The sequence below is a fragment of the Nipponia nippon genome, unplaced genomic scaffold, assembly GCF_047370975.1.
Source record: "Nipponia nippon isolate SJK-2023a ecotype South Korea unplaced genomic scaffold, ASM4737097v1 scaffold_12, whole genome shotgun sequence".
Lineage (NCBI taxonomy): Eukaryota > Metazoa > Chordata > Aves > Pelecaniformes > Threskiornithidae > Nipponia > Nipponia nippon.
Genome location: NW_028262313.1, coordinates 3927020 through 3954063, shown reverse-complemented (window position 1 = coordinate 3954063; position 27044 = coordinate 3927020). Strand labels below are relative to the sequence as shown.

At 46.0% G+C, this 27044-nt stretch overlaps 1 protein-coding gene across 1 annotated transcript in view; it reads right to left on the bottom strand.

Moving 5' to 3' along the window:
- CAPN6 (calpain 6) overlaps positions 1 to 20779 on the bottom strand; it is a 70552-nt gene extending 49773 nt beyond the window's left edge. The window contains exons 1-3 of the mRNA XM_009477050.2: positions 20652 to 20779; positions 12544 to 12629; positions 11514 to 11688 (exon numbers count right to left, since the gene is read on the bottom strand). Of these exons, the coding sequence (XP_009475325.1) occupies positions 11514 to 11678 (165 nt within the window). The 5' untranslated portion in view covers positions 11679 to 11688; positions 12544 to 12629; positions 20652 to 20779. The remainder of the gene's footprint in view (positions 1 to 11513; positions 11689 to 12543; positions 12630 to 20651) is intronic.
- Positions 20780 to 27044: the final 6265 nt, after the last annotated feature.

Sequence of the window (27044 nt, the reverse complement as noted above, 5' to 3'; positions counted from 1 at the left end):
CATGCAAGAAACAGTCTATAATATTCTACAACATAATTATATAAGCCTTGAGGTATTTTATTTAAATGGCTTTTTAAAAATACACTAAATAATAAAATAAAATTATATCAAGATCAGTTTATTTCTCATTAATCTTCTCTATGCTCTCTAACCATGGCAGTAAATTTGAAGCTCCCAATGTCTGATGACTCAGAGAGTCAATTTTTCAGTCATCAACTCATCCCAATACCTCATAAGCCTCATCTTTAAAGTTAGAGCTAGTTAACATAATTTGATAAAACTTTATTGTTGTGGGAACAAAAGAGAGACACAACTCAGAACAGGGTTGGTTTTTTTTTTTTCTATTATTTCCAGCAGTAAAGTTTCTGTCATCTATATTACTCACGGCCATAAATTCCAGATATTCCCACCCCATTATAACCAATATTCCAGGCACCAAGACAATTCCCATAAATGCTCAATTTGGTGGTGAAAAGCATGAGAAGCAACAAAAGGAAGAAGATCCGGTCCATAAGATTCCATGCAACATTTTAAAGCACTGGGCTATGGTGGAATGGAGAGAGTTGCTTGTCTGCTTGTGCTCACTTTTTTTCTTCCTTTAAAAATTTCAACAGGTCCCTTTTCGTTCCATATCAGAACAGAAACCACCATTACAACTGCATGTATTCCGTCTCCAAGCCAACCAACCTAAATGTGGTGTGCTCACATAAGGAAGGAAAGCATACACAGAAGCACATCAACATATCCTTCACAGCATTTCACTGAGTCTAGCTTGGGTGCACAAAGTACCTGTATTTTAGCATACAAATATTCTTCTCATATCCATAAACTGAAATTCTCTTCAGGTACAAATCAGTAAATGAAATTATTAATATCTAAATCAAATGCTAAAAGCTTGATCCACCCCATCCTTAATATTTCTATAACATTTAGATTTCAATATCCCCTTCAAAATACAGGCAGATGGTTTAGTACTTATGTTTTTTCCAGGAGCAGAAAAAACATCCAGGACAGAACTTCCTGATGCTATTTCTCTTACGTTTTCATCACCTCACATTTACCTGGTCATTCACATCACTGAAGTCCCATGAATAGAGTGCTTTACTGCCTAGACTTGTCATGAACATTCAGTTGGCTTGAAAACCATTTCTGATGTGCAACTAGAGACAACATCAGGGCCTTGTAACCAGTTCATGAACCATTTTAAGCAATGACTGGTTAAGTGTTCTTGCCTTTGATTAAGTGTTGCTGGGCTTTAAAAGCATGGAAAACATTAGTCTGATTATACTGAAGACATGCCAGGGTGCTGCCAAGTGCTTTATGTTTTGAATTTCAGTGGATTCACATGTACCTCTCATGCACCAAATCAGTTGACCACCTCTGTCTCAGCACTCCAGGGCAAAACCATGGGGCAACCACCCACTTGAACATTACAACATTACATTGCCCACTGCAGGTCAAAATGATCCAAATCAACTGATTTCACCAAATAAGATAACAAGAAAGCAGATTCTGAATCCAGCTGATCCAGAATTACAGCCATGAAGTAAGGATAAGACTTGTTTTGACCTGGATCTGAAAGACCTTGCCCTCCACTTTTGGACACCTCCTTCTAGTAGCCCAATTCCACGGGGCCTTTGTACACCCTACTGTTCCAGTCTGTAGATCACCAGGATGCAAGAACAGCGATAGCTGAGAGGTACAGAAGATTGCTAACGCCACTCAATCTACCCTCACTAAACAAATAAAGCTCTTGAGGCACATTTTTTTAGTCTCTCCAACAAAAAAAACAAGGTTCAGAAGCCAAGCGCCAGCACTAATTTTACCCTTAAAGAAACACACAGCATGATAGAGTCCTGCTTACACCAGGATCTCAAATGAGTGGCAGTTCATTGTTAATATCACTAATGTTTGCCCATCACCCCACCCCTTCCCCCCAGCTCAAAATTAAATCTAACAACCTGAAGACAATTCAACTTAATTGCAACTGCATCATCTTCTGCTGGATCCAACTGCCAATCCCTGCCATCTGAATGTGCAGTTGCTAGGGTAACGGGTGTGAAGAGCATGCTTTTGTGTTGCCACATGCATCTTTGGGAGCTGTGCCAACATCTGAGCTCCCACAGCTGGGATGGATTTAACGCCTTCCTCCCCAGGAGCAGCCTGTCCTTACTTCCAGCGCGGGGGCTACGGCAGCCAGCCCTTGGCAAGCAGCTACTTCTCTGCAGATCGACACCTGCATGACAATGACAGATGGCTGCAGCCAAGCTCAGTATAATCAAGCACCGAGGATGCTGTAACACTTTATCAAATAAAACGTTCAGCCGTGCTAGACTTCATTTGCAGGAGGTTATAGTGTACACAGTTCAGCGTGTATATAGCTAATGAGGAAAGAAAAGATCGTGTACCATCATTTAAAAATACATTTTCTTCTGGTGGCTTCCCGTCTGCCTGTTGTTGTCCCCTTACCCCCCGCCCCCCCCCATACTAACAGAAGGTTGCATCATATCTAGAGGACTACACAGTCTTCTCTCTGGCTACACAATTTTAACCTAGAAAACATGATTAATGTGTACAGAAACTTTCCCATCAACCTCTCAGATTATCTTCCAGGGAGGACTGCTTCCCAGAGCTTAGCTCCTAATTTCTGTCCTATTTCTTTAAGATGAAGGATGTAAACCTAGGTCAGAGCCTACTTTGCCTATGATCTTTTATACCTCTTTTGAGTCTGCAAGGCTTATGCTCTTCTACAAAAATTTAGGTGCACTCCAGCCCTTCCCTTTATATGTGCACACATGTATGTTTAGCAAAGAAACATCTGACTTAATCTTTTCCATATCTGAGAACAAGCTGGAGCTCAAGATCACAAGCCAAATCTGCATTTAATGGCAAGTAAAACTATTTGTAACAATGGCAAATAGCCTCCCTGCTACTGCACTCGTGTAATCACAGCTAATTACTGCATACAAAAGTGCCTGTTAAAATGATAAATAGTGTAATCTAGGAAGTCCTATAATCCTCTAGGAGCCCCATACAGCACCAGTAATGGAGTGCAATGTCTGAAAGTCACCCACTGAAGGTTACAGTTGGTACCTCAGACTCATTGGGTCTGTCTGTGGAGCACAACATCCATGGTGTTATTATCTAGGATGCGAGAGACAAAAGGAAAAAGAAGCCAGTTAAGATTTATTTCATGTTAGTACAATGCCAAGTCTTTCACAGTCCTTTTCTCCTACAAACACATTCCAGAGAAGCACAACAAATAAGCAAAGCTGCAAGACATTGGTGTGTGGCTCACACAACCTACAACCTGAAATCACCTTTGCATTCCCATCAATGGCTCCACATGTCTGAGGCACGTAAAAGGATTCGTGAGCTCCCTCAAAGCTCAGCAGAGGCTCACCACCACACTTTGAAACACACTTCCTCACCTCTCGGCTTCAGGCACATTCCACAAGTGCCAGTATTTCAAATACAAACACAAATGTCACAGCACACAGGGCTTTGCAACTTGTGTTCATCTGATCTGCACTTCAACAAGAGTCAATAACCACCAACAATAGAGAAACATGGACAATTCTGGGCATAGACAGGGAAACAAAACCCAAAACTTCAGCTGTTTCAGGACGTATCAGCAGCCTTTGCAGAATAAGTCATATTTTCACAGAAGAGCAATAATTAGATCCTGCAAAGCTTCAGGGCGAGGAGGGGGGGTGGGGAGAGACCTCTATTCTGATTAAGCAAGAGCACTGGCGTTGCCCCATATTTTTAACTGGAAAGAAGAGGCTGAAGGGAGAAAAAAGCACGTTCAGATCTGAAAAAGTGATCATTAAATCAAGAGCTACACTCCAGAAGGGAGCTGGGGGCATGGGGAGGGAATCTGGCAAACTTCAGAAGTGTCACTATTCGCAGGGGCTGTTACAATCAAATCGGTTTGTCACTCAGAAGGCAGCAATGCAACTACACTGTACTGCTAAGAGTTCACATCACTTTGTCAGGCCAGTTTATGGCATTCCCCTTTAATCTCCACTCCCCTCCAGCTCTGGATTGTCCCCAGGCCCCATCCTGGCAGATATCCCAGGGTGCAATGAGCTGTCATTCCGCTCCGTGCCCCAAAACTGTTCTTGCAGCGTGCTGTCGGGCAACTGCTCAAATCCAGATGCAGTCCCAGGATACCTCCCTCTCCGGTGCCTCTCCTGCATGCATTACGGGACTCTGACGCCTCCCAAACATGAGCAGATGTCTCTGGTCTTGTTCATAGTCAAACTGGAAAATAGGGTTAAACTGCAGCAATGCAGTTACAGAAGAGACAGAGGAACCAAATGATGAAGCCATGCATTATCTCTGAGGGGCACTTAACCCAGGTGTGCTTACACCTGACAGCCAAGTCTTTCATGGCACTCATTCCACAAAATTTATGAGGACTGGGATACTGTTAAACATTCTGGAGGACTGCTTACTGTGACCACAAATTGTGTCACCGAGAACATATGTGGAATAAAGAACATTAATGCAAAATATATAAAGCTAACCCAGACTAAGTGCCCAGGCAGGCATGCCCCGAGCCTCCTCTGCCTTCCAAAGGAGGGCAAAATCTTCTAAGACAGGTATAGAGGTGGAGAGGTTTCCAAGGTTCAAATCAGCACTTGCAAATATGAAGATGTTTTAGCTCCCGAGACGACTGATCATTTTCCACCAGTTAGAAGCAAACAAAAGCTGGTGCCACCTTCAAGAAACACGTGCAGGTGCAGAAGTCAGAGCCCCTGAGTTCTCTGGCACCTCAGTCCCTCACACTGCCCTGGGTAAGTCACCAAGCTGCTCATCCCACACTCCCCAATTTGGGAACTGGGGAAACACTTGTTCTGTCTATTCCCATCGCTGCGTTATTCCAGAACACAGTGCCTTATTTCCTGATCCTTTTCACTTGCATGGCGATAACCACCCCTAAAAGGAAAATTGGTGAAAAGAGTGGATAATTGGGCCCATGGCATGCAGTGTTTCTAGGAACACAGGGCAGGCAGTGGGCTATGAGTATGCAATTCTCCATTTTCAGTCAGATATATGACCTTTGGCACCAGTGAGTTAACGGGGATTTAATCAAACACAGCAGCAGTCCCTCCTGTGGCCTGGGACACAAGAGGGGTTTCTTGGGAAAGTTCAGCAGCACTGTCACACAGTGTCTTTCTGTGCTGTCTTACTGAAAAGAACCAGCTCTGTCTTTCCGGAACATAAGGGTACAATCCTTTCATAACAAGAAGATGCACATGAAAGCAAAACCAGGGCTTATAAAACAAAGGGTCAATCAGGGAAACCAGGAAAGCAGATGATAAGACTCTCATTCTGTAGGATCAGACTATTATTTTCATTTATGAATAACTAAAGAACATCGCTTATCTCTGAAACAAGCTTATCCACTCTTTCTCCACAAGGATGCCTGCCCTGTTTGGGTGATCACTGCTATTTGTTTAATGCTGACAAAGATGTCCTTGGGATTTAACACTTTTTGCAAGGTCAGTGCTCAGTGAAAAAAACGAGACAAACCTGAGGTTTAGTTAAAAATAAGACAGACAAAATATCCTTTCAGCAAAGCAACTGTCGTTCTCAGGTATTTTCACTAGAGCTGCTTGCTGCTAGAAGCCGATGCTGACCAGGACCACCACACAGAGGCAGTGTTTGCCCTCAGTAAGGGGTTAACCAGGACAGGTGGCCGAGGACATCCCAGGGCCAGCAGAGACAGCAGGGGGGCAAGAGGCTTCTCCTACCTCTTGGCAGGAGACAGCTGCCCCCAGCCCCGCTTCAGCCGGGCAGAGGGGATGGAAACTCCAGGGAAATCACAGGAAAAGAGCAGGATGGGCTTTGACGCCAATTATCAACAGGCAGAAAAAACATCCGCCAATGGGGGGAATTCTTTCTTCCTCTTTTTCTAACAAACCAGCAGCTTTTCCCCACAGAAAATTTCAGGTGTTGTGTGTCTTACGTTATTGCTTTTGATCTAAATGGTGGGGGGCTAGTTCTAAAAAGGAGAGTCCCTCAGCTCTGCATTAGGTTCTAAAAGCGCTTCTTGAAAACGGCTGTGCAAAATCAGCTATTTATAAATCCTTGCTCACAGACGGAGCCCTTCTGTCTGAAGACAGTTCTGATCAGCCCCTGCATGACTTCCCCCACAACAGGCAGAGACGCTGTCCCTCTGCGATGGTGTGGAGCAAACAGAGGGAAGGACGTACCTCGATTCTGATGTGATGCGAGGCGGTCAAGTGCAGGTGCTGCAATAGGAAGGTGGGGATATGCTGACCCCACTCTCCCTCAGTGGCAGCCTGGAACAGCACAGCAGCAGTGGGAGCACCTCCCTGTGTGGCGTCAGGGGCAAAGGAGGGAATAAGCTGTACCTCATGAAGACATGTTACAGCAAGGAGGCTTCCTGCACGCTGAAGTGCTCTGGAAGATGCTGCACCTTTGAAATGGTCATGCTTAGCTGTTATTATTTTACAGGTGGACAGAGGAACTGAGAGATTAGCAGAGCCCAACATTCTGAAACACCAGCAAAGGATTCATGTTGTTGGCATCAACACCTGAATTCAGCCTCTGAACTTCTGGTCGGCAGAGACCAGGCACTTGTGGGGTGCGATTCATCTCAGCCTGAAGCCAACGTCTCGGGTATGTCAATTGAATCACACCCTAAATACACTCATTCCTCTCCACTGCCTGTAGTGGGAGCTGGTGGTGACTGCCCCATATCAGACATCCATTACGAGCATCTAACCTTTGGGCAAGGCGAGTCCTGCCCAAAGTGCCCATAAACTGCCTTGGGTTGAGCAACCAAAGGGCTGGCCAGGACAGGCCCTCCCCTCCCCTGGAGCTACAGCAGGCCAGAAGGGCAGGGGGAGAGACACCGACTGCCGGGGAAATCACAGCCAGCAGTCTGACACCAGTGTCATCTGTCAACAATTTTGTCAGAAAATGTCACTCTGACAAATACGATTTTTTCTATGAAATCAAGTCCAACATTAACAGATTTTTTTCCCCAGAAGTGAAAAACAATTTGGCATTTTTATACTATTTTTACTTTTCGTAACCCATCACTGGTGTGGAGAGTGTCACAAAGGAAGGTGATATAGAAACAAAGCAAAATAAGGTCGAAGCTCATTTTCAGGCAAATCTTCTGGCACATTCAGACTTTTCTTTTTCCTGCTTAACGTAAAATATGGAATTTCAGAGTGCTACAACTTGCCAATTTCAGCCAGCTCTATCAGATATCCCAGGTGGGGTCAGACCTTTGAGTTAATTTACTACCCAGCACTGAAATACAGCATTATCAGCAAACACACACCTAAGCTCCTGTGTACAATCAGAACCCGCTAGCCTGGCTTGCCAACTGCATAGCATGCCACACTGCACCCAGAGAAACCCAGACCCAATACTGCACATAAGCAGTGCACAGTGCTCTTATTTGTTGGATGATCTTTCTGTAACAACATTTCTCCTTGGAAAGTGATGCCATCCTAGGGAGATGGGGAGATGGCACGATAATTACACAGTGCCTTTTGTGTTCGCCAGTTTCTTAATACTGGGGTGCCACAGAAGTAACACTACCCTGTCTTTGTTCTCTTTCCCAAAGAGACTTTAAAAGTACAAAACAAATGATTAATGTCAGATTGTTAATGACCTATCGCTGTGAGTCTGACTGGAATGAGCAAACAGAACATATTTAACATTGCAGGTGCAGATCCAAGGACAAAAACAAAGTGGAAGAAACACTTTACCCCTCCTCCTCTTTTTTCTCTCTCACTTATACTCCTTTTTCCATTAGAGCAGAATAAATGCCTTTTGACTATACAGATACTCTTCCTAAGCATTTGCTCTGTAGGGCCACCACCAACCATTTAGGGTAACTGAAAAAAAGCATGAGCATATTTGTGAGCTGAAACGAAAATACCGACTTTCGCCTCCCCTCAGAAAAGCTTTAGATTCACAGATCCCAAATGTACTTCTTTGGACATCAGCAACTGCAGCGGCATCCCCAGCTCTGTGTGTGCTGGGCAGCACTCCCCAGCTGCTCAGACAGCTACACAGGCTTTCTAAGTCAAAAAGCTGCTTGCTCGTACTGGTATACAAGTACCAGCACGCAGACAGGCTATCCACTGCCTACGTAAATAGTAGGAGGACAGGAAACAGGGCATCACCATTTAGTTCCTTCACATTCAAGATGCTGTACAAGTATCTGGGGGTGGCTGAGGGAGATACAGCTGTAGTTTCTGTGCGAGTTGGTGAGGCAAGACGACTAAGTGGCCTGCTCAGAATCTGTCTCAGTAGATGACAGTTCTGGCCTTTACCTTATGCTCATATTGCAAGGCCATTTCCTTCTCCAAAAAAAGGAGACACTCTGGAGAGCCCATCACTCCAAAAAGACAATAAAGCATTCAGCCAGTTAACTTAGAGTACAATATAGTTCTGTATGGCAGAGCAAGGATAACCCATGAGCAAATATTGGGAAGTAGATCCTCACCTCTGCTCTGCTGCACAGAGAAAAGCCCCTCTCCCTCAAGATGTTCTAACGGGCTCACCATGAGAACAAAGGCAGCTTCCACCACCTCCTAGGCATCAACTCCCTCTCCCACCCAAGAAGGGCAAGACTGGAATACTCTAGCTATTCTCCACAAATCTGTAGGAGTAGTCCCACATAGGCCCCAAGAGCTGCTCTATCTTGGAGCAAGGAAGGAGAGCAAAGGAGAGCAAGGAAAGCACAGCTTTAGAATAGTGCACAGAATCACAGAATGACTGCAGTTGAAAGGGACCTGTGGAGGTCATCTAGTCCAATGCCCCTACATCATCATCCAGACCATTAATGAAGATGTTGAACAGGACTGGACTCAGTACTGACCCCTGGGGTACAATGTTAGTTACTGGCCTTCAACTGGACTTTGTACCACTGATCACCACCTTGAATGAACACACACACAAAAGAATGGACTAAAATGGCATCCTTGTCTAGAGCCTAGCTCTTGCTTCACCTCTCTCCGGAAGCACAAAGGCTTTCTCTGACCTTGCTGTGACTGGTGGCATGGTATTTCCCCTTCTAGGAGGGGATGAAAGACTCCAATAAACAGGAAAGCACTACAGAAATAAAGACTTTGGAATGCCTACATTTTTTTTCCAAATTCATTCTCCCATTTCTTCAGTTTCATGTCTTACTTGGAAAAATAAAATGAGAAGCAGGAAAGCAACCCTTGCTCTCCTCACTAAAATTTCAGTATTGAAGCTCCTGTAAGAAAAGAACACCACCACGAAAAAAAAAAGAAAAAAACCAAAACACAGTCTAATGCCATCCTGCCAAATACAGCACAGCCTTGGTCAGCCTCATCTGTTATCCCCCATCACAGAAGACAGGGAATAGTACCAGCTGCACATGAAGTAGATCACATTGTCATTGGCATCATTTTTTCCTAAGAAAACACACCCAAGTTTGTGCTTCCAGAAGATTAACCCTAATCCCAAAAGTGGACATAGGTGAAGTAAAGGACAAATTCAGCACGCTTAAGGGTAAAACCACTGTGTGTATCTGGCTAGAGGCTTCCACTGTCCCCTTCGCTTGTCAGAGTATGAGAGCAGATTACCCTTTCTGATGGAAAGCCACATTGTCAAAGCTGGGAATGATTTTGTGTTCTTCTGAAGTATTTGCTTATGGCTCTAAACTACTTTATAAAGACAAGATATGCAAAGCATAAAACCTCAGAGCAAACCAATTAACAGATCCCAAATATAAGTAATAATAACAATTTGAAATGTCTAGTACATTAGTCACAATTAGAAGCGAATAACGTATTTATTTTCCTGTTAAGATGCTAGTAGAAGTGGCAAATAGACATAGGCATTATTACTTGTGTACAGACAATAGCTGTTCATTTTGAATATGAAATCACTGGTGTGTAATCAAGGTTTTATAGAAGTCAAAGGCAAAATCCACAGTAACTTCAGCATAGCCGTGCAGAGACCAGAGACGATATCAATCAATAAAGGAAAACTCTCCATTCTCTCTGGGTGAAACTTGCTGCTAAGACTTCACCAGAACCTCTCTGAAACAAAGCCAAGGAAGAGGCTATCGAGTTCACTACAGAACAAAGGTTTGCTTAGACACCTCTTGGGAACTCACCTTCTCTCCTTTGCATCAGCTACACATCTGTGTAGTTGAGTATTCCCTGGGAGTAGCTTGTGAGCATCCTGCCTTATATTGCAGAAGTCATTCAAAGCTCTTAAAACCCATACGTAGGCTGGGCTTTGTGGTTCCAGTATAGTTAATACAAAAGGTAACTTGGCAGCCAACTATACACACATGGTTTCCTCTTATGTTTGGCACTATGTAGAAAGCAAACCAACCGATTCTAGAAGTGCAAGTTAGTTCCCCGTGGAACAGAAATGAATCCATTTGCTTTGACCAGAAAGTGGGTATGTGCTGATACTGAGGGCTCTCAATTCATTCCATCGGTGGCAGTTAGAAATATCCAAGCATTTTTTTAGGGTAACAAGACTACTTCACGAATGGTGCCTTGCTGTTTGCTGCCTCAGATAGGCCTCTTTCTGGGCAGACTGTGGCTCTTCCCTTTCTACTCTCTCCTCCAAGAAAAAATACAAATAATGTGTTTATACATATAAATGAACTAGCCAGCTGAGATTGGAGAAACTTTACCTTGCTACTGTGGGATTTCCTTTCCCCATACATTTTAATAAGGTACAAGTTACTCTGAAAACATGCAGAGAGCTATATTAATGAACAATAATCCTACATTATTATTTGAATTGTTCCCAGTATTCCAAGCAGGAAGACGCTATTATTCAGTTAATAAAAATCTAATTTTCTATCGTGTTTTTTGCAATGGTTATATCTAACAGAGAGAGAGAGAGAGAGAAACAGACAGACAGACAACTGGGGGGGGGGGGGGGCGCTAGATCAGATAGCTAAAGCTCAGATTGTATATTGCAATTACTGTGGGTACACACCAGGCCCTCAGAAGTGACAAGTATTGAAGAGAAACTTCAATTAAGAATCTCAACACCTTGCTGCAATGCTTCTGTCCACACAGCAACCTAGACAGGTACATATCCACAGATTGACCCAGGAAATGAAGAATTTATTTGCGGAATGTATTCCTGTATTGACTGATCTATTACTGGTATTCCTAATTAATTACTGGTATTCTTAATTAAACAGAGGGCTGATTTGAACATCACTATGACTGGAGTCACCTCACACTGCTGCTTGTTCCTAGAGAGCCATCAACAGTAAAAAGCATCATTATGCTGCACAGAATGCTTCCTTTTTGTCTTTTTACAGTAAGGCAAGACTTTCGTTTTGGACAGCAGTGTGACACAGAGGGGCTGCTCTCTGAATCACAGAGTGACAGAAAATGAATGGAAAAAGGGAGGGAGAATATATTCACATAACTGTGTTTTAGCACAGAGAAGACAGTAAGCGTGGAACAACACAAAAAGCTCCTCCTCTCAAGGAGAGCATCAATTACCTTTGGGCGCTTCCATTCAACTTTCTTTGGTGGCGCTGATTGATAGAAAAGGGACTCATCTGAAGCTGGAAACTCGGGATCTTCAAAGAGCTGTCTCTGCTGGATACACTGCCCTTTCAGCTCGTGGTACTTCTGATCTCTGAAGAGTTGCACTGATGAAGACATATCTTGCTCTCTAGATAAGATGAATATTGGCTTGTGTAAATTATGAAGGATCTTTAAAGTCCATAGATGATACCTCTCATTGGTCTTTAACAACAGAACATATAACTTGTTCTAAACAAGATTAATTACTGATTTCTGTTAAAAAAAAAATCAGACTATAAATTAGATTATGTTAAGTAGTAGACCAGAAAACCATAAAAACCAAGATGATCTTATATATTAGGATGGTGTTTTTGGCTAAACAGAACTCTTATCAGGAAAGACATTAGAGAGTCCAGACAAGGCACAAAACCAGCGTTTTGCTTTGTCTGATTGGAAAAGCAACAAAGTGGGGCTTGGCTCTCAGTTTGCACCATGTGTGAATGGCTGGACCATCTTCCATCCTACATTCTTCTTCTGGCCACTAAAACTCCAATTATCTACTCCAACTCTTATGCCTAAAGAAAGCCAAAACCAGATTTCCACAGTTCTCCATCTTAATTTAAGTGACAATACTTTGGCTGGTATTATTGTCTTTGAACTTTATGTTGTATTTCAGGGAACTGAATTCCCAGAAGCAGCAAATATTTGCAAATAGTTGATGAGAATTAAAAAAAACAAAACAAAAACAAACAAAAGAAAACCGCCCTCACAACAACAACAAAAAACCCAAATCACTTGCTCTCAGGCCTTAGTTCCCAGAATTGCAACTATCTAACCTGGCAAGATTATGGTCACAGCCACAGAGCTCAAATACATTGCTTAAAAACGTTCTACAAATCAGAAATCAACTACAGAAATCATTCAGGATGGTTTGAAGTCTGGGGGACATGAGGGATGCTACCTCTATTTCAAGAGAGGGAGTGGAGAGAGTATCTGAACTTACTCTGTTTGGAACGCTCCTGGGTGTCAATTCCTCTCCTCTTCCTTCCCACCACAGGTTAGAGATGTATCTCCCCTTCCTTGAGTTATCTACACCAATAAAGACAAATGCAGGTTGACCTGATGTCAGATCACAAGAATTAAACAACATGCACGCAATGGAGCATGGCATCACATTGTCCTAGCAGCCTACTTGCTGTGTCCTGTTGCAGTGATCTCTGCTCGTGCGTCTTGAGCCACTTGCAGCACGAACTGGATGAGATTCCACAAATTTGCAGAAGACTAAACTAAGCTAGGCACAAGCCTTTCCAGGCATGCAAGTGAGCACAATGGGAGAAATACAAAAGAGTAATGAGGAACACTTGGAAATGTCAAATTTATCATGGTCTTTGTTCTTGTAAGCGAAAGCTACTGTGGCCAAAAATGGATGGTTTTAATGCCCTCCCTCCCTGTCTCCCCCCACCCCCTACTCCTCTCCCCCCCACCCCAAAATAAATTAGATGGTCCTTCAAGGATGAGAAATGCTGCTCTAATGCCTTCACTCCAGGGAATGAGGGGAGTATTCAGGAGTGCTCTTCTACCTTGTTGCCATTCTTGGACCCATTCCACAGCCTCCTAACCACACTCAGAGTAATCTACCCATAAGTGTAAGTACCACCTGATTTCTACCAGCAGAATCTTACACAGCAAAGCGACAAAGAACCAGTTTATTCTTGATATTTTGACCAGCCAAATCTTCAAATGCCAGCTCATTCTCCATCCTTTCTCAGGGCAAAAATCCAGGAATAAATTTTGCATACATCAGGATTGTTAACAACTTTGAGTCAAATCCCGATGCTGCTGGAATCAATGGAAAAACTCCTATACCTTCAGCCAGGCCAAGGCTCCCCCTTCCAGAACCGGGCCATGGAGTCCCTTAGTGACTGTGTTTTCCAGCTTCAATTACAAAAAAAAACCCAAACAAACCAAACTTCACTTAAATGAACTGTTCAAAACCAAAATGGCTCACTGATACTATGCCATTTTTAACAGTTTCCTTTTTCTTAAGGGCTATTTTCTTGTTAATTATCTCCCTCAAAAAAAAAAAGTCACAAGGCATCTCACTTAGCAGATGGCCTCCCAAGACAAGGCAAATAGACTTGCTTCCCCCCACAAACCAGTTCTTCAAACTCAAGTGCAGAACAGCTTGTCAATTATACAAAGATCGCTCAGGGACAAAAAAAAAAATAAGTAATTTGGCTAATTTGGGTGGGATATAGATTATTTCATGATAACTGGCCTTCTTGCTTATTAAAAATTCCCCACGAGCTAACTAACATTCTAAACCGAGCCTATTTGCAAGATATGCTTGTTTTTAAAATAGCCCCTGGGTGATAAGGTTTTCAGCTGTGACTGCCTAATTCATAGAGATAGGTCTTTAATGACCTCATTCCCCCACCCTTTCTCCCCTTGTATCTGCTGGACTGGAACATGAGTCCTTCCAGGATTAACACCCCATTACACAACAGCCAGTCTCGGAGCAATACACAGAATGTGGCCATAAAGCACAGCACATGAAATCAAGCTGCTACCTGCCTCACCCTGGGCTCCACGGGGCAGTGCTCGCCAAGGGGAACGCTAACAAGGAGGAGGCTTCTCCCGCCAGGCTGTTAACCTGCCCCTCTCCAGGCTCCCTGTGCCATCCTGAACAAACGACTGAGTGCGCGGCTTAGAAAGGGACTCGGACTCCCAGGGCTGCCCAGTCGGGCTGCCACCCGGGAGACACTGAGCTCTGGAGCTGAACTGAAGTCCCGTCACCATCTGGTGAATGACTAGGAACCCACTTTTGCAGGAACCCCAAACCACCCTTTTGAAACACAACCGAAGTCCCTTTTTCTTGTTGGAAAGTCCACAGTAAAGAATGTAAATGCAGTTTCTATACCATAGCCTAGTGGTTTGAGCACTGAGGATGGAGGACCACAGCTGAGTCCCCCCTTTCCTGGGGTGTTCACCTGGCCTAACCTGGCTGACACAGACAGCAGGCATCTGGCTCCCCCTCCAAGGTTTATTTTTGAAGCAGCTCCCATTTTTTGACCCTCAGTTGAACATTGAAGCTCCCAGACTAAGAACCACACTCCCTCCTCCTTTCTCGAGTTCACAGTGCAGACTAGCACAGCTTTGCCTGCCCTGCACCCAACCAGATTTACCTCTGGCTTGGCTGACGCTCATAACACACAGCTGCATTGAGGAAACACCAAGCACGGCTTGGCAGCTGCTCTTTCAGGGCTCCCTGCGCCGTCATGCGATACAGAGCAAGCTGTGAACAGCGTAACAAGGGCTAAGAAGCACAGTCCTAAAAATACCGTACGACAGTTTGGAGACCCTCTACTGCTCTGTAGAGAGAAAGGGAACACTCCAGGGGAAGGACAGAAGAGAGAGGAAGGGGGAAAAATCCCAAACAGCTCTACAGGTCAGCCATTCTTACATTTTTGGTTTATTTCCCTGACCATATACAATTTCAGTTTTGCTTTTTATCTTTTCCAGCCTCTGAGCTGAGCTGCCCAGCGCTTCACCTCTCTGGGCAGCACAACAGCTCCATAGCTGACCCCAGGGTTTCTACAGCACCATGGCAATCCCCCTTGATATCAGCAGGAGCACAGGAGGTCCCACATCTCTCAGCTGTCAATCACTGAGCTTCAAAGTCTTTCTCTGACCTTCTCTTTTTCCAGTGAGATTCCTATTTCGATCGGAAAAAGGATTTCAGCAGAACAGTGAAGACAAGCCAGTGCAGGTCCCCTTTTCAATCAGGCTCTACTCGCAGAGTCCCCTCCTCAGCCTGACAACAGAAGCATTTCATTTTTACTTACAGTTAATACTCAGAGATGCTTCCCCCTGTTGGAGCCAGCAAGAGTACGGCTAAATCACATTCAACCCAGTGGCAAATACCAGCTCCTGGCGTTACTAGCAGCCTTAAATTAAAGGGACATTCACTTGAAATCTGGTTCTTCACAAGAGCATTAAGATGAGCTTAAAGTAGCATTTCCACTACCCAATAGTATTCCTTCACACTCACATTTTCCTACCTTAAACTTTCTCTTCCCCAGCTGTAACATAGAAGATCCACAACAAACAAGACTGACTAACTGTCCAGACAGACGTGTGAGGGAAAATTACACCCTGGCTACCACTAAATTCATGCAATAAGCACACAAAAACTAACAGAAGAAGTCATCTATTCTCAGCCCATTTTTGTTACTCTGTGTAACTAAGCAACACAGGGGGTAAGAAGTCAGAGAGAGAAGTTATTGCAGCTGTTAAGCCAACTGCACCCCTCAGCAGCGAGCCAGCTTGCACGCGAAAGCATCCCTCCCACTCCCATCCCTGCAGGAGGGGCGCAGGGACGGCACAGAGCTGGGTTTCCCTTAGCAAAACCCAGCACGTTCAGTCCCAAAGGCGAACGCTGCCAAGCAGCTGCAGTGAACCCTCTGCTCTTAGATGAAACTCCTCTTCAAGGAAGAGGTTTAGCATGTTGCAACACATAAATATCATCAGGCACCCCACTTTTCTGTTCCGCTCGCACGACTCAAAGGCATTTCCATGCGTGGCACCAGGACTAAAAGGGCGAAGTGCATTTCTGGCCAGTATTTAACACCACAGTTGAACACAGCCTTGAACACAAAGCTGCTTCTTCCAGCAAGTGGGTCCTGAGATGAAACTGCCGAAGCTCAGGCACACCCCAACCTCAGGACCCCTTTCCTGCTGCTCCAGGAGCCCCCATCTAGGTAAACCATGGAAGGATGCCAGAAAGCATAGACACAGCATATGCCATGCTTTGGGGTAGCACCCTGGTTTTAAGATTATTATCCATTTGCAGGTACCAAGCTTGCTTTTGTTTCATGCAAACAGTAGCCTTACCAATAATAACAATCACCAACACCTGGTTCTTGGGTTTTTCTTTTGTAACTGCAGTTGTGCGCTTGTCTTGACAACACACAAAAACCTCCCAACTCTAAACGCCGTTCTTTCAATACTGACTTATCACCAAACCTCAAAGGCACTGTTTGGACTGTGACAGCAAAACAGGGACTCAAGTATTTAACTGTTTGCAAACATAGTTTAGTATTTTCCCAAACATCTCTTTCTCCAAACTCATAGCTTGCTTCAGAGCAAGCACATCAGTGAGTGCTTCCAAAAAAGCAGTCCTGCAGCCAAGAGCTTTAAATTACTCTGAACTGGTTTTCTGTAAAAATAATTAAAGGCAGTTCCAGGGCTCCAGCTGGAAAAGGTTATTGCCTTCTCTTCCTGTGCAAAGTGATCACAAGTCCTTAAAAGCAGTGACTTTGCAAATTTGTATTAAGAGTGCAGGAGAATTTAAAGCAATTGAAAAGCTTCCACTTCGCATATGCTGTGGTTTCGTGATCTTGGCTCTTCCACTGCTACTGGTGCATCAGAAGCATCACTGCCTATAACACAGAGCATCGCTACTGGAGAAATTTACTCATTCAAATTCTTTAAACAGTTCAACTCACTAACTGCACTGGGAGTCTTTATGCTGGATTGGGTATCCTCTCTTCTTCTACATAAGCCAATATAAAAGTATAAAGTCAGCATTAAATGTGTATTCTGTGGATATGCAATTGCATTAGTGAAAGCATATTCAATTTGGATCAAATTTGCTGCACAGGATAATTTAATAGCACCCAGTCCAGTAGTAATGACTGTGGTCCCAGGGCTTCTCAGTTGTTGTGGATGGCAATGCTCTCCCTGCTTGGATGAAATACCAAGTTTTCTTGCGTGCTCTGGGGATACCATGATTGTGCAGCATTAGCCCTTCTTCCATCCATCCCAGCTTTCATCCTCAACAAAGTAAGGTTAATTTGACTATTTTATGGCCTCTGTAACTTTAGCTCAGCTCAAGAACTGACTAAGGAAAGGAGACACAGGCATTTGTCTTTTCATAGACACAGGAAGGTGCCAACATTGTTCTGCTGCGCAGTTTTGTCATACTTAGCATTAAAACTGAGAGAGGAAAACACATATTTTCATCCGAGAATATCTGCCCATATCCTATCACTTTGAACAGAAATGCAGGGGAGACTAACCGGACACCAGGAACACAACTGGCCACAACCTGTTTGCTTTCACGGACGGCATTGAGGACTGCCAGAATCATCTGGCTACAAACCAAAGCTTTACTACAATAAAATTAATCACAACATTTGCACTGCAACATCATAGTGCTTAACCAGGCTTTTCTTTCAGGTCTTAGTGGGACAGAGAGACTTCCTATAGCACTTCAGCTGGGAGCCAGAAGGCAGTTTGTACTGCAAAGCCTGTGCCCAAGCAAGACAGCTCAGGAGGGTGGATGCTGGTTCGGGACCAAGCCTGCTGTTCCTGTAAGCCTGGGAGTTGAGCAGGAGCTCCGCCAGGAACCCTGGCATTGATTTTCACAGTTTGTTCTCTCTCCTAGTCAGCTCCTGGTGAGATGAAATGCAAGCCTGTTCTTACCCTTCAGGAAGGGAGTGCTGGAGTCAGGGCTCACGCCCTGCTGATGCTCGGCAGCTCTTTGGGGTGCGAGGTGCTGGCTAACAGCGTGCTGCAGCCCCCCCAGCCCACAGAAAGCAGCACAGCTGCTCCAGCGTTCGGGGGCATGAACTGGCGGTGTTGGGGCTGGACAGGTGGAGCAAACAGCACCTGAGAAAAGCTGCACTTACAGGTGATTTTGCCCAAGGGGAAAGGACTCCATCTGGCACGAGCAGAAGGAGGCTGAATTTGCAGGGCTGATGGTCAGGGGTGTGTGTGATCTTTTCAGCTTGAAAACTGAGCGAAATCAACACAGCTGTGTGTGCGTGGGATTACTCAGCAGTACAATGCTGATTTCATGGTCAAAGCCACTCGAAGGCCTGGCAGAACACACTCTGGGAGGGTAAACTCTGGCTTTACTCCCCCTCTCCCCTCCTTGCCTTTTCTGTGAGAGTTTATCCCAGTGTAGGCGCTTGTGAAATAGCTTTTAACCATTTTCTCTCTCCCCTTGGGCAAAGGCAAAGATTTAAAAAGGAGCGGAGTCAGCAGCAGAGCAGACTTCTGCCTCCAACTGATCGGTTTCCAGGTGAAACCATCAATGGCTAAACTGCTTAGAGATCATTGCAAGCAGAGACAAAAACCCAGGGCTCCTTTCCTTCAGTTCCACTAAATGCTGTAAGGACCAGGCTACCAGGGCCTGAGCTCAGCCACGCTCCCAGCTCACCTTCCCCCTGCCGTGCACACCTGCAGCTGGAAGGGCTGCGGCTGGGTGCCGCGGTCGGTCCCCGAGGGGAGCCCAGCAGCCTGACCCTGCTCACACCGAACACAGAACTACTTCTCAGCAAGTGCTCTCAGGCAGAACCTACTGCTGTCAAAAAGCAGCACATGCTGCCCCACTGCCTTCAACCAAACTAGAAAACTGGGTTTTTTTGCCACTGTGTTTTGCGTGGCTCTCGGTCCTGTCCACACGTAACCAGCGAATTGCTGGAAGATCTCTTGCACCAAGACCCCGAGGGGCTCAGCCAGAGGCACAACTTGTTTGGCAGCCACAACTGGAAATCCACAGTGCACCAAGCAGCTCTGTTGTACTAAGCGTGTACTAAGTTAAGGGCGCACAAAGTCCACGAGCTCTAGGCATATGTGGCACCTAACAGTTTAGGCATTAAGCAGTAGCTTGAGTCAAGTTTTTTAGACTACATCTTAGCCTTAAGGCCCCAGCTTTGGGCTCTGTCCTCACTGCAGATGCTCAAGTTACTTGCTAGATCTCAGCCAGCATTCAGAAATTCAAAACTCTCCGCACATCCAGACTCTGAGGGTCTCTGACTCCTAGAGCATCTGGGGTGACGGTACAAGGATGAATATATAGCACTACAGATCAACATGTGCACATTTGCCTGCAGTTGACATGCAAGATTAAAATGCTTTTCTAAACAACCACGCACCACCACCGTGAGCACGTGCTACCTTTTCAACAGGATGCTGAAGCAAGTACTCAGGCTGGTCGTTTCTGCTGCAGGACAGCAATTGCCACTTGCTCGTTTTATGCTGCCACTTTGTTTCTCTAGTGAAAGGAGTCCTGTTTCGGGCTGTGGATATTGCCCGGGATCCAATCTTAGTACAGCTTGATCCTTCAGCTCAACTAATATAATGTCTCTCTTTTTAGTGAAGACGCAAAGTAGCTATGGGACACATTTTTAAGGATATGCAGGCAGACAGTATTTTCCAAAATGCACAGGTGTCTGCATACTTCAAAAAACTTGACCTTCGGTGGCTTCCACTATAGCCTCAAGACCAGACAGATTTGCAGCTAACTACAGAGAGGTACAATTCCAGTTTTGAATTAAAAGTAATTTAGTATGGTAGATCCAATTGTTACAATTAACATTAATCCAAGTCAAGAGATCTATGACCAGCTCTAAAGAAAACGCTCACAGCGATGTCAGTTGATTCGTTCAAGCCAAGCTTTTGTGCTGAAACCACAGGAAACAAGTTTCTTCAGAATTCCAGTATCTCTCCATTCTGCCTTTTCATAAAAGTTAGTTTAAAAAAAGACCATGACTGCAAAATTAATGGGTAACTCCCTATCAGGCCACTCCATTATTTTATGTATCCACTTATCTATTATTTTAGACACAGTATAGAAATCTCTCCTTCACAAGAACAACAACAACAACAAAGTAAAATACCCACTTGAATTTCACAATAAAAGAATCCACATTGAGAACTGACAGTATTTTGGAAGATCAGAGGCAGTATGGAGAATGGAATTATAAGAGCGATGAGATCAAATCACACTTTATCAGTCTGGCCCCTTTATGCAGTGTAACTGTTAATGATGCCTGTAGAGAAGACTCGCATTAGACTGGTTATCCCAGAAGAAATGAGAGCAACCATCCTTTTGCAATAAATCACAAAGAACGCTTGGCTCAGAGTTAGCATACAGTCGAGATTCGACTTTCTGAAAGAACTGTACATTACTGTAGTAGACAAAAGCATTTTCTCGCTGTGCTGGCTGAAATGTTCATTACTAGTAATACAGGGATTTTTCATCCTGGTGATAAAGGTGCAAATCAAGTAAATACCAGTTTACAGGCTACCTCTTGCACTTACCTGGCTGAGGTCTGTCCCTGCTCTGAGGCACATCAAACTCCAAAATGACTCCTGCAAACAAAGATCCCCTCGGCTTCTTAACCTGAAACTCTTTGGACTGTACCAAGATCGCATCACCAGGGGGGTGTGTTTCGGGATGACCCTTCCAGTGATGAGTCACAGGGACACCAGGAAACCTTCCCAGCTGTCCCAAAACGCAGAGCCTTGTTCACTCCTGGTAAACTGTTTGTTAGCTGCAATAGTGGCTGTAACTGTGAATGAACTTTTAAAGAAGGAGATGAGGCCAGGCTGTTTGGCAAGAGTTGCAGGCATTTTTTTCATATGGAAAACGGGGCAGAGTAATGTGCACCATGAAAAAAAATTATATTCCTTATTAGGCTGCACACTGTTCCTTACGTGGATAAAGCCAGCGTCAACGCCTCTGCCTCAGCGTGTCCCTTCTGAAAATGGCCCGTCCAGGCCGTAGATGAGAGTCACACGGGGCTTCTGTGGGACTCACAGCTGGATGGGGCTGTGCAGACCAGGAGACGCAGCAAAACCTAACGGGTGGCTTTGTGCCCTTGACTCTGAGCACTGTGGCGAGCCTGCGGCAGCCTCACGGGCAGCTCTTGCACACCGACGGGTACCATCTCCTGGCTTGACTGTTCGCACTCTACAACAGCCTAATTTTGCTGTTCCCGTTTCACTTGTGGAAGGGAAAACCACCTGAATAACGAAGAAGCTCTGTCTGGGACAGCCACAGAAAAGACTCCAGAGGTCCCCAGCCTCAGCCCCGAGGAGGCTGAGCTGCTCCTGGGCTCTGCACCACTGCAAACCAGCTCTCTTGATCTCTGATCCATCACGAACCTGCCCGTCCTCACTCAAGCACTCCTCCTGTCTTGCTCCTCTCCCTTTGCTAGTAAAGGAAGATATATCACTTCATGGGGGTAACAACATAGTTTGGAACTCAGAAAATACATTTCTCTGTGCTGTGGAAAAATAAAACATAGGACAAAAATAAATTCTCATTAAGAAATGGGTTTTAGTGAAACAAACTTCTCTCCATACTCTGCTCAGCCCCAATTTCATTTTGGGTAAACCCTAAACATTTGGATTCATTTGACATGAAAATTTTCTCATTTGAGGATTATAACACCTTTATTTTACCGTTATGTGGCTTTTACTTGTATTTCCTAAATGTAGCCCAATTTTTGAACAAGCACCATTTCAAAATACATTACAAAATTTCATTTGTACCAGTAGTTTTAAATATTCTCCCCAATTTGCTTCCTCCATTTAGTCCTCCTTATTTTAGCATAACTAGTCTAAGTTTACAAATAGGTCCATTCCTTCTCCCAAACCTTGCTATTCAGCAAATCTCCTATTTGCCTAAAGGAGTTTGGATCTCAGGGGATGAGTTACATCCAGAAAACACTCTGAAGATGAAGTGTTAAGTAGTATCATAAATTTCTGTACTGCAAGGTTCGCTGCAGGACTGTTTGCTCTCCTGCAAAGCACTTACCCAGCTTCCTTTTGAAGGCATGCTGAAATTTGGACAGAAAGTCCCTGGAAACTGCCACTACAGTTTTAGCAGTTAATGAGTAAAAAAGCCCTACATACTAAAGCCATGTGTTTTCAATTCATGACTGAGTAAGTAGACCAGAGTTTAAGTCACAATAAAAAGCTGACGTCCGCCTATATATACACCACACGCACTGTGATTCATTTGCGCAGTTGAGGGAAGAACTTGAAAAATCCCACACGAGTACAACAAAATTCTACTTTTTGCGAGCTGATAATAAATATTCACAGCTTATATAAATGTGCTCTCACAGTAGCTGCCTTTGATCCAATGTGGAACAAAACCATAAGAATCTTTTCATAACGAGTATTAAATCTGGTGGCGTAATCCAAGAATTGTATGCAATCTGTCTGGGCTGAGGAGGAGCTCTTGCTGGAAGCCTTGTCAGAAACAGGAATTCCTTTAGATGGGGAGCAAGATGGGCCACACAGGCGGCAACCAAGGGCAATCAGACAGCTCTGGTCTCATTGCAGAACCATGGCAGAAAAAGCTTGTAATTCAGTGGGGCTACGCCAAAGCATTCAAAGAGACACGCTCACATACACTGCTATGGTCTGGAAAGAGGTCTCACTTATTGTGGACAGTTTAACCTTCCAACACAGTACCTGAAATCCTTGGATGTCCCCAGCAGCCTTTAGCCTCCCTGTCAGAGGTGTCCTGAGCATCATCATCACACACTCCTCTAGGCTGGTTTACATTGATGCCTATGTTGCATCTCCAGGTGTCCCCGATTTCCCCATTGCTGTCTTGCACAGCCTGCTAACACCCCCCAGAGCAGCGACCCACCACACTCTCCTCTGCTCTAGCCTTGCTGCTTTCCAAACCTGACTCACATCTGCACCCTCAGCAGGCAAACAAGAGCTCGGAGCTGGCCCTTTGCGTGAAGACACATCACAGCGCGAGTAAACAACAGAACTTGCTCCCTCACAACGCAATGGTTCCCACACATCTGTACATTCAGCAGCTAGCTCTGCCCCTATGCTCAGAACCCATCCATACCTCCACAAATACATGCCCTCCCCTACAAGGCAACACCTTGCCATCTGCACAACCCTGCATCCACAAGCAACCTCAATATCCCTCAGGCCTCAAATCCAGCCACAGGAACCACTCCTCACCCCCTGCCCCTTCCCAGGGCAGGGGCCCTAATGGCCTAATCAGTGCTTTACCAGCTGTGCCTAATGCAGAATCACTCACAGCTGCAGAGAGGACACGGCTCTGTGCTACAACCAGGCAGTTCATTACATGGCTGCCAGAGACTACAAGGGGCTGTTTTGGTCCAGGCAGTGTCCTCTGGCTCTGCTTTCCTGTGGGGCCATCAGTACAAGGTTTGATAGCAGGATACACAGAACAGCTATGGGCTTACCAAGGCAATGGGCAGCACTTCTGAACAGTTATTAAAGTGATTAAGAGGTGTCCCAAATAAGGATGCTAGTGGGTGTCAGCATTAATTGTGGCTACTAGAATAAATGAACTGTAATGATCAGACAAGAAGCTGTTCCTTTGGGAGCAACTTGACCCTTCATCCCAAGCAGTAAATGTGGCATGTTTCCCATGTGCATCTGTTTCAGCTCTGCTGGGGCTGACATATCTCCGAGGTCTGAACAAGGCAAACACTAGCAAGATCGTAACAGGCCTCAACAACGTCCAAAGCTGGTGGTAGCAGCAGAATTTGAACAGGCTATGGTCCAAAGCCACCCCATTTTATTCATTCAGTATCTGCAGCATCCTGCTATCTAGAACCAAGCATTGCTCCTCTTTTCCCACCCAACCCCAGTCCAGAAGAGCTACTCTTACGGAAACACTCTCTTCACAAAGAAGGATGCAATAGCAGGGTCTTCTTCACACCAAAGGACCTTTTTGGTTTCACAGTTCAGTCCAGTTCCAGATTGCTTTGCTCCAGTAGCTGTTCTCATGCCTGTCAGAAGAGCTGCTACTGCAAGGTGTCTAGGTGGCTTTGCCCCACTCATGACTATTTATCACAGAAGCCTGCAGCCTGCCCACCACCTTGCAAACACACTCCACTGTCAGGTTCTCGTGTCCCACCAGAGCTACATTCATCCATTATTCACTTAATTTCATGGGGCAATTTGTTAATAAAACATTAGGTGGTTTCCAGCAGAGATTCTACTTAAATCCTACATGTTTACTCTGCTCTTTCTAATCTAAGCAGTTTTGTACAGAGAGGAGCCCAAAAGGCAGAATCTAAAAACTAACCAAGATCCACAAAAAAACTTTCAGAGTTGTGTATCCAGCCGAGGTCTGATTCTGCTCAACAGCAGCATTTTGAATCTGCCTCGCTCATCCCTTGCATCTTGGGATTTTGATAATAGGTTCCTTCATACTTTCTTCCATAGCATAAATGACAGGAGGGATTAGAGAAAGGGATCAGTCTCAGACTGATGGTTCATTGGTAGTGAACCTTCTGCACAGCACGGAGTAAAAGGAAGATAACCCCTAAAACAGAGGGGACAGAAAGGGCTGTGCTTTGCCCCTGGCTACAGCTGTCAGAGCAGCTTTTTTCCCACTGAGTGGACAGGCAGGATTCATCCCCCAACTACCTTAACTGCACTCATAAGAAAAATTTCTATACCTTGGGAAATAAAAGGCCCAATTCTGCAACTCGGAGACAACAATGACTTTAACAGAAGCAGGGAAAAACAAGGCAGCATTGCCATCTCTCGGGTTCCCCGGAGGAGCAAGATTTGAAGCGGGCGTTTGGAGTTATTTTTCAGGCAGGCTGGTCATGGGGGAAAGGAGACTGAAGAGGAACATGGCTCCAGAGCAGACACAGCCTGAAGGAGCGGCCCCAGCACCCCCTGAACAGACACAAACCTGGCTGCCTGAGCCCTTCAGAGCTCTGCTCTCCCCTGGGCACCAGCAACAAAACTGTGAGAAAACCAGCTTTCTGCTCACTGATGGAGCACCATGGCTGCGTCCTGCAAACTCCTACAAGGCCCTAGAGAGGGGTACAGCCTGTTGTGAGCACCACCACCACCTCTCTGAGCAGGAACAGTCTCGCCGGACCCGTCTCCTCCGCGGAGGCGAGGGCAGACGGTGCGTGCCCTGGCTGGAAGCAGGACCCCGGAGGGGCGAGCTGAGGGGGCTTCCCTTCAGCTCTGCCTGGGTAGGGCACCCCTCACCTTCCCAGCTGGAAACCCTGAGCAGCTGTGAGTAAATGGAGGACATCGCTTGCAGCTTCATCACCTTCCTGCCGCCCGAGAGCGCTCAGCACCGGGGTTGCAAGAGGAGTCACTTCGACAGCTGCTCCTTTGGCCTGACCCCAGCCCCTGCCACGGAGGCGGGGGGTCTCTTTCCCCCCAGCAGCCGGGGCTCGGGAAGAGCTCCCCGGCCCAGAGAGGGCGATGGAGTCCCCCGGGCTGGAGGCGGATCCCGCAGCGTGACAGCACGGCCGCTGCCCGGATCGGGGCCCTTGGCAGGGCGGCGCCGCCGCGGACCGCGAGGTGGCGGCCTCGGCCAACGGCGCGCGGAGCGGCCGCTGGCGCCAAGCGAGGAGGCCCCGCCCTGTCCCGCGCCGGGCGCCGCCCGCCGCCATCTTCGTGCCGGCAGCGCAGGGGCGCTGGGGGGGGGGGGAGCGGGTCAGGGGGGAGCTGTGGGGCTGTTGGCGCCGAGTGGGAGGGATTCGCCTCTTCTGCATGGCGGTGCCTTGGGCGCTGCGGGCAGTGCCAGTCGCCTGCCTCGCGAAGGGCCAGGAGAGTCCCCATCGTGTGGCCCTTGAGTTTACCTCAGCCTCGGGTGTGGGCATGTTCTGTGTGAGCAGGCCGTGCCCAGCAGTCTTCTGAGAGGAAAACAGCACAGGGACTGGAGGAAGAGGCTGGGTCCTCTTCCACAGCCGACTGTGACCTTGGGCAAGTCATTTCGCCTTCCTCTGGTCCCATGGGCGAGGCAGGTTTTTCCCCACAAGTGAGATGGCCCATGTTCTCCATGGGGTTTGGAGCTCACACCGGCGGAAAGGCAGGCAGGCAGGCAGATGTTTTTAGAGGCACACAGGAAACATGATACGCTGCCATTCACCATTTGTGTAGGCAGACGCCAATCGTGCTGAAAAACACAAAGAGAAAACTGCCCGAGGAGCTTACAGAAGACAGGAGTTTCCTTCTCTTTGAATTGCCATTTGTATTCTGAGTGTTGTGTAAACATTAAATATTTAAAACATTGCCTGTAGCACTCTTGTTTCTCGGTGGGATTTGGATAAAGCTGTTCCTGTCTCAGGGTCATGAGAAAAGCTCTCAGGCTGAACTGTTTTCCCTTCTCCATCTGAGCAGCTGAGACCTCTAGGAGCTGTGCCCCTCTGAAGCAGGCTTAAATCAAAGCCCCGTTTAACGTTAGGAGGAGTCGGAAGGGGGTTCGGTGGCGTTTGCTCTGTCGCTCGCTGGCGGGGATGCTGCTGCTGCAGGAGCGGCGCCTGAGCCTTGCGCTCCCGGGCAGCCCACGTTAGTTTTCCTGGTTGCGACGCTTGCCCGAGCAATGCTTGCTGCAATTCACGTCTGCTTTGCAGCCCGGGAGGTTTTACCTTGAACGCTTGACCACATAATGACTTTTTTCAATTTAACGAAGGCCTGTCTTCTTGCAGTTTCAGATCCCAGCTTTGCTCCTGATAGTGCTGGTGATTTCAGGTGCTGGTAACTCTTAGCAGCTGTTCTAGTTTCACATGTGAAACTCTTGACGCAGAGCCTGCGGTACTGATTATCCTTCCTGCTGGCACCTGAAATCCAAAGAAATTCTACGCCCGCTTTGAGCATCTGCCCCGTGTTTTGGCTGTGGCCCTAGGTGACTCCAGGCCACACAGAAACCTGTGGCCACATTGAAAC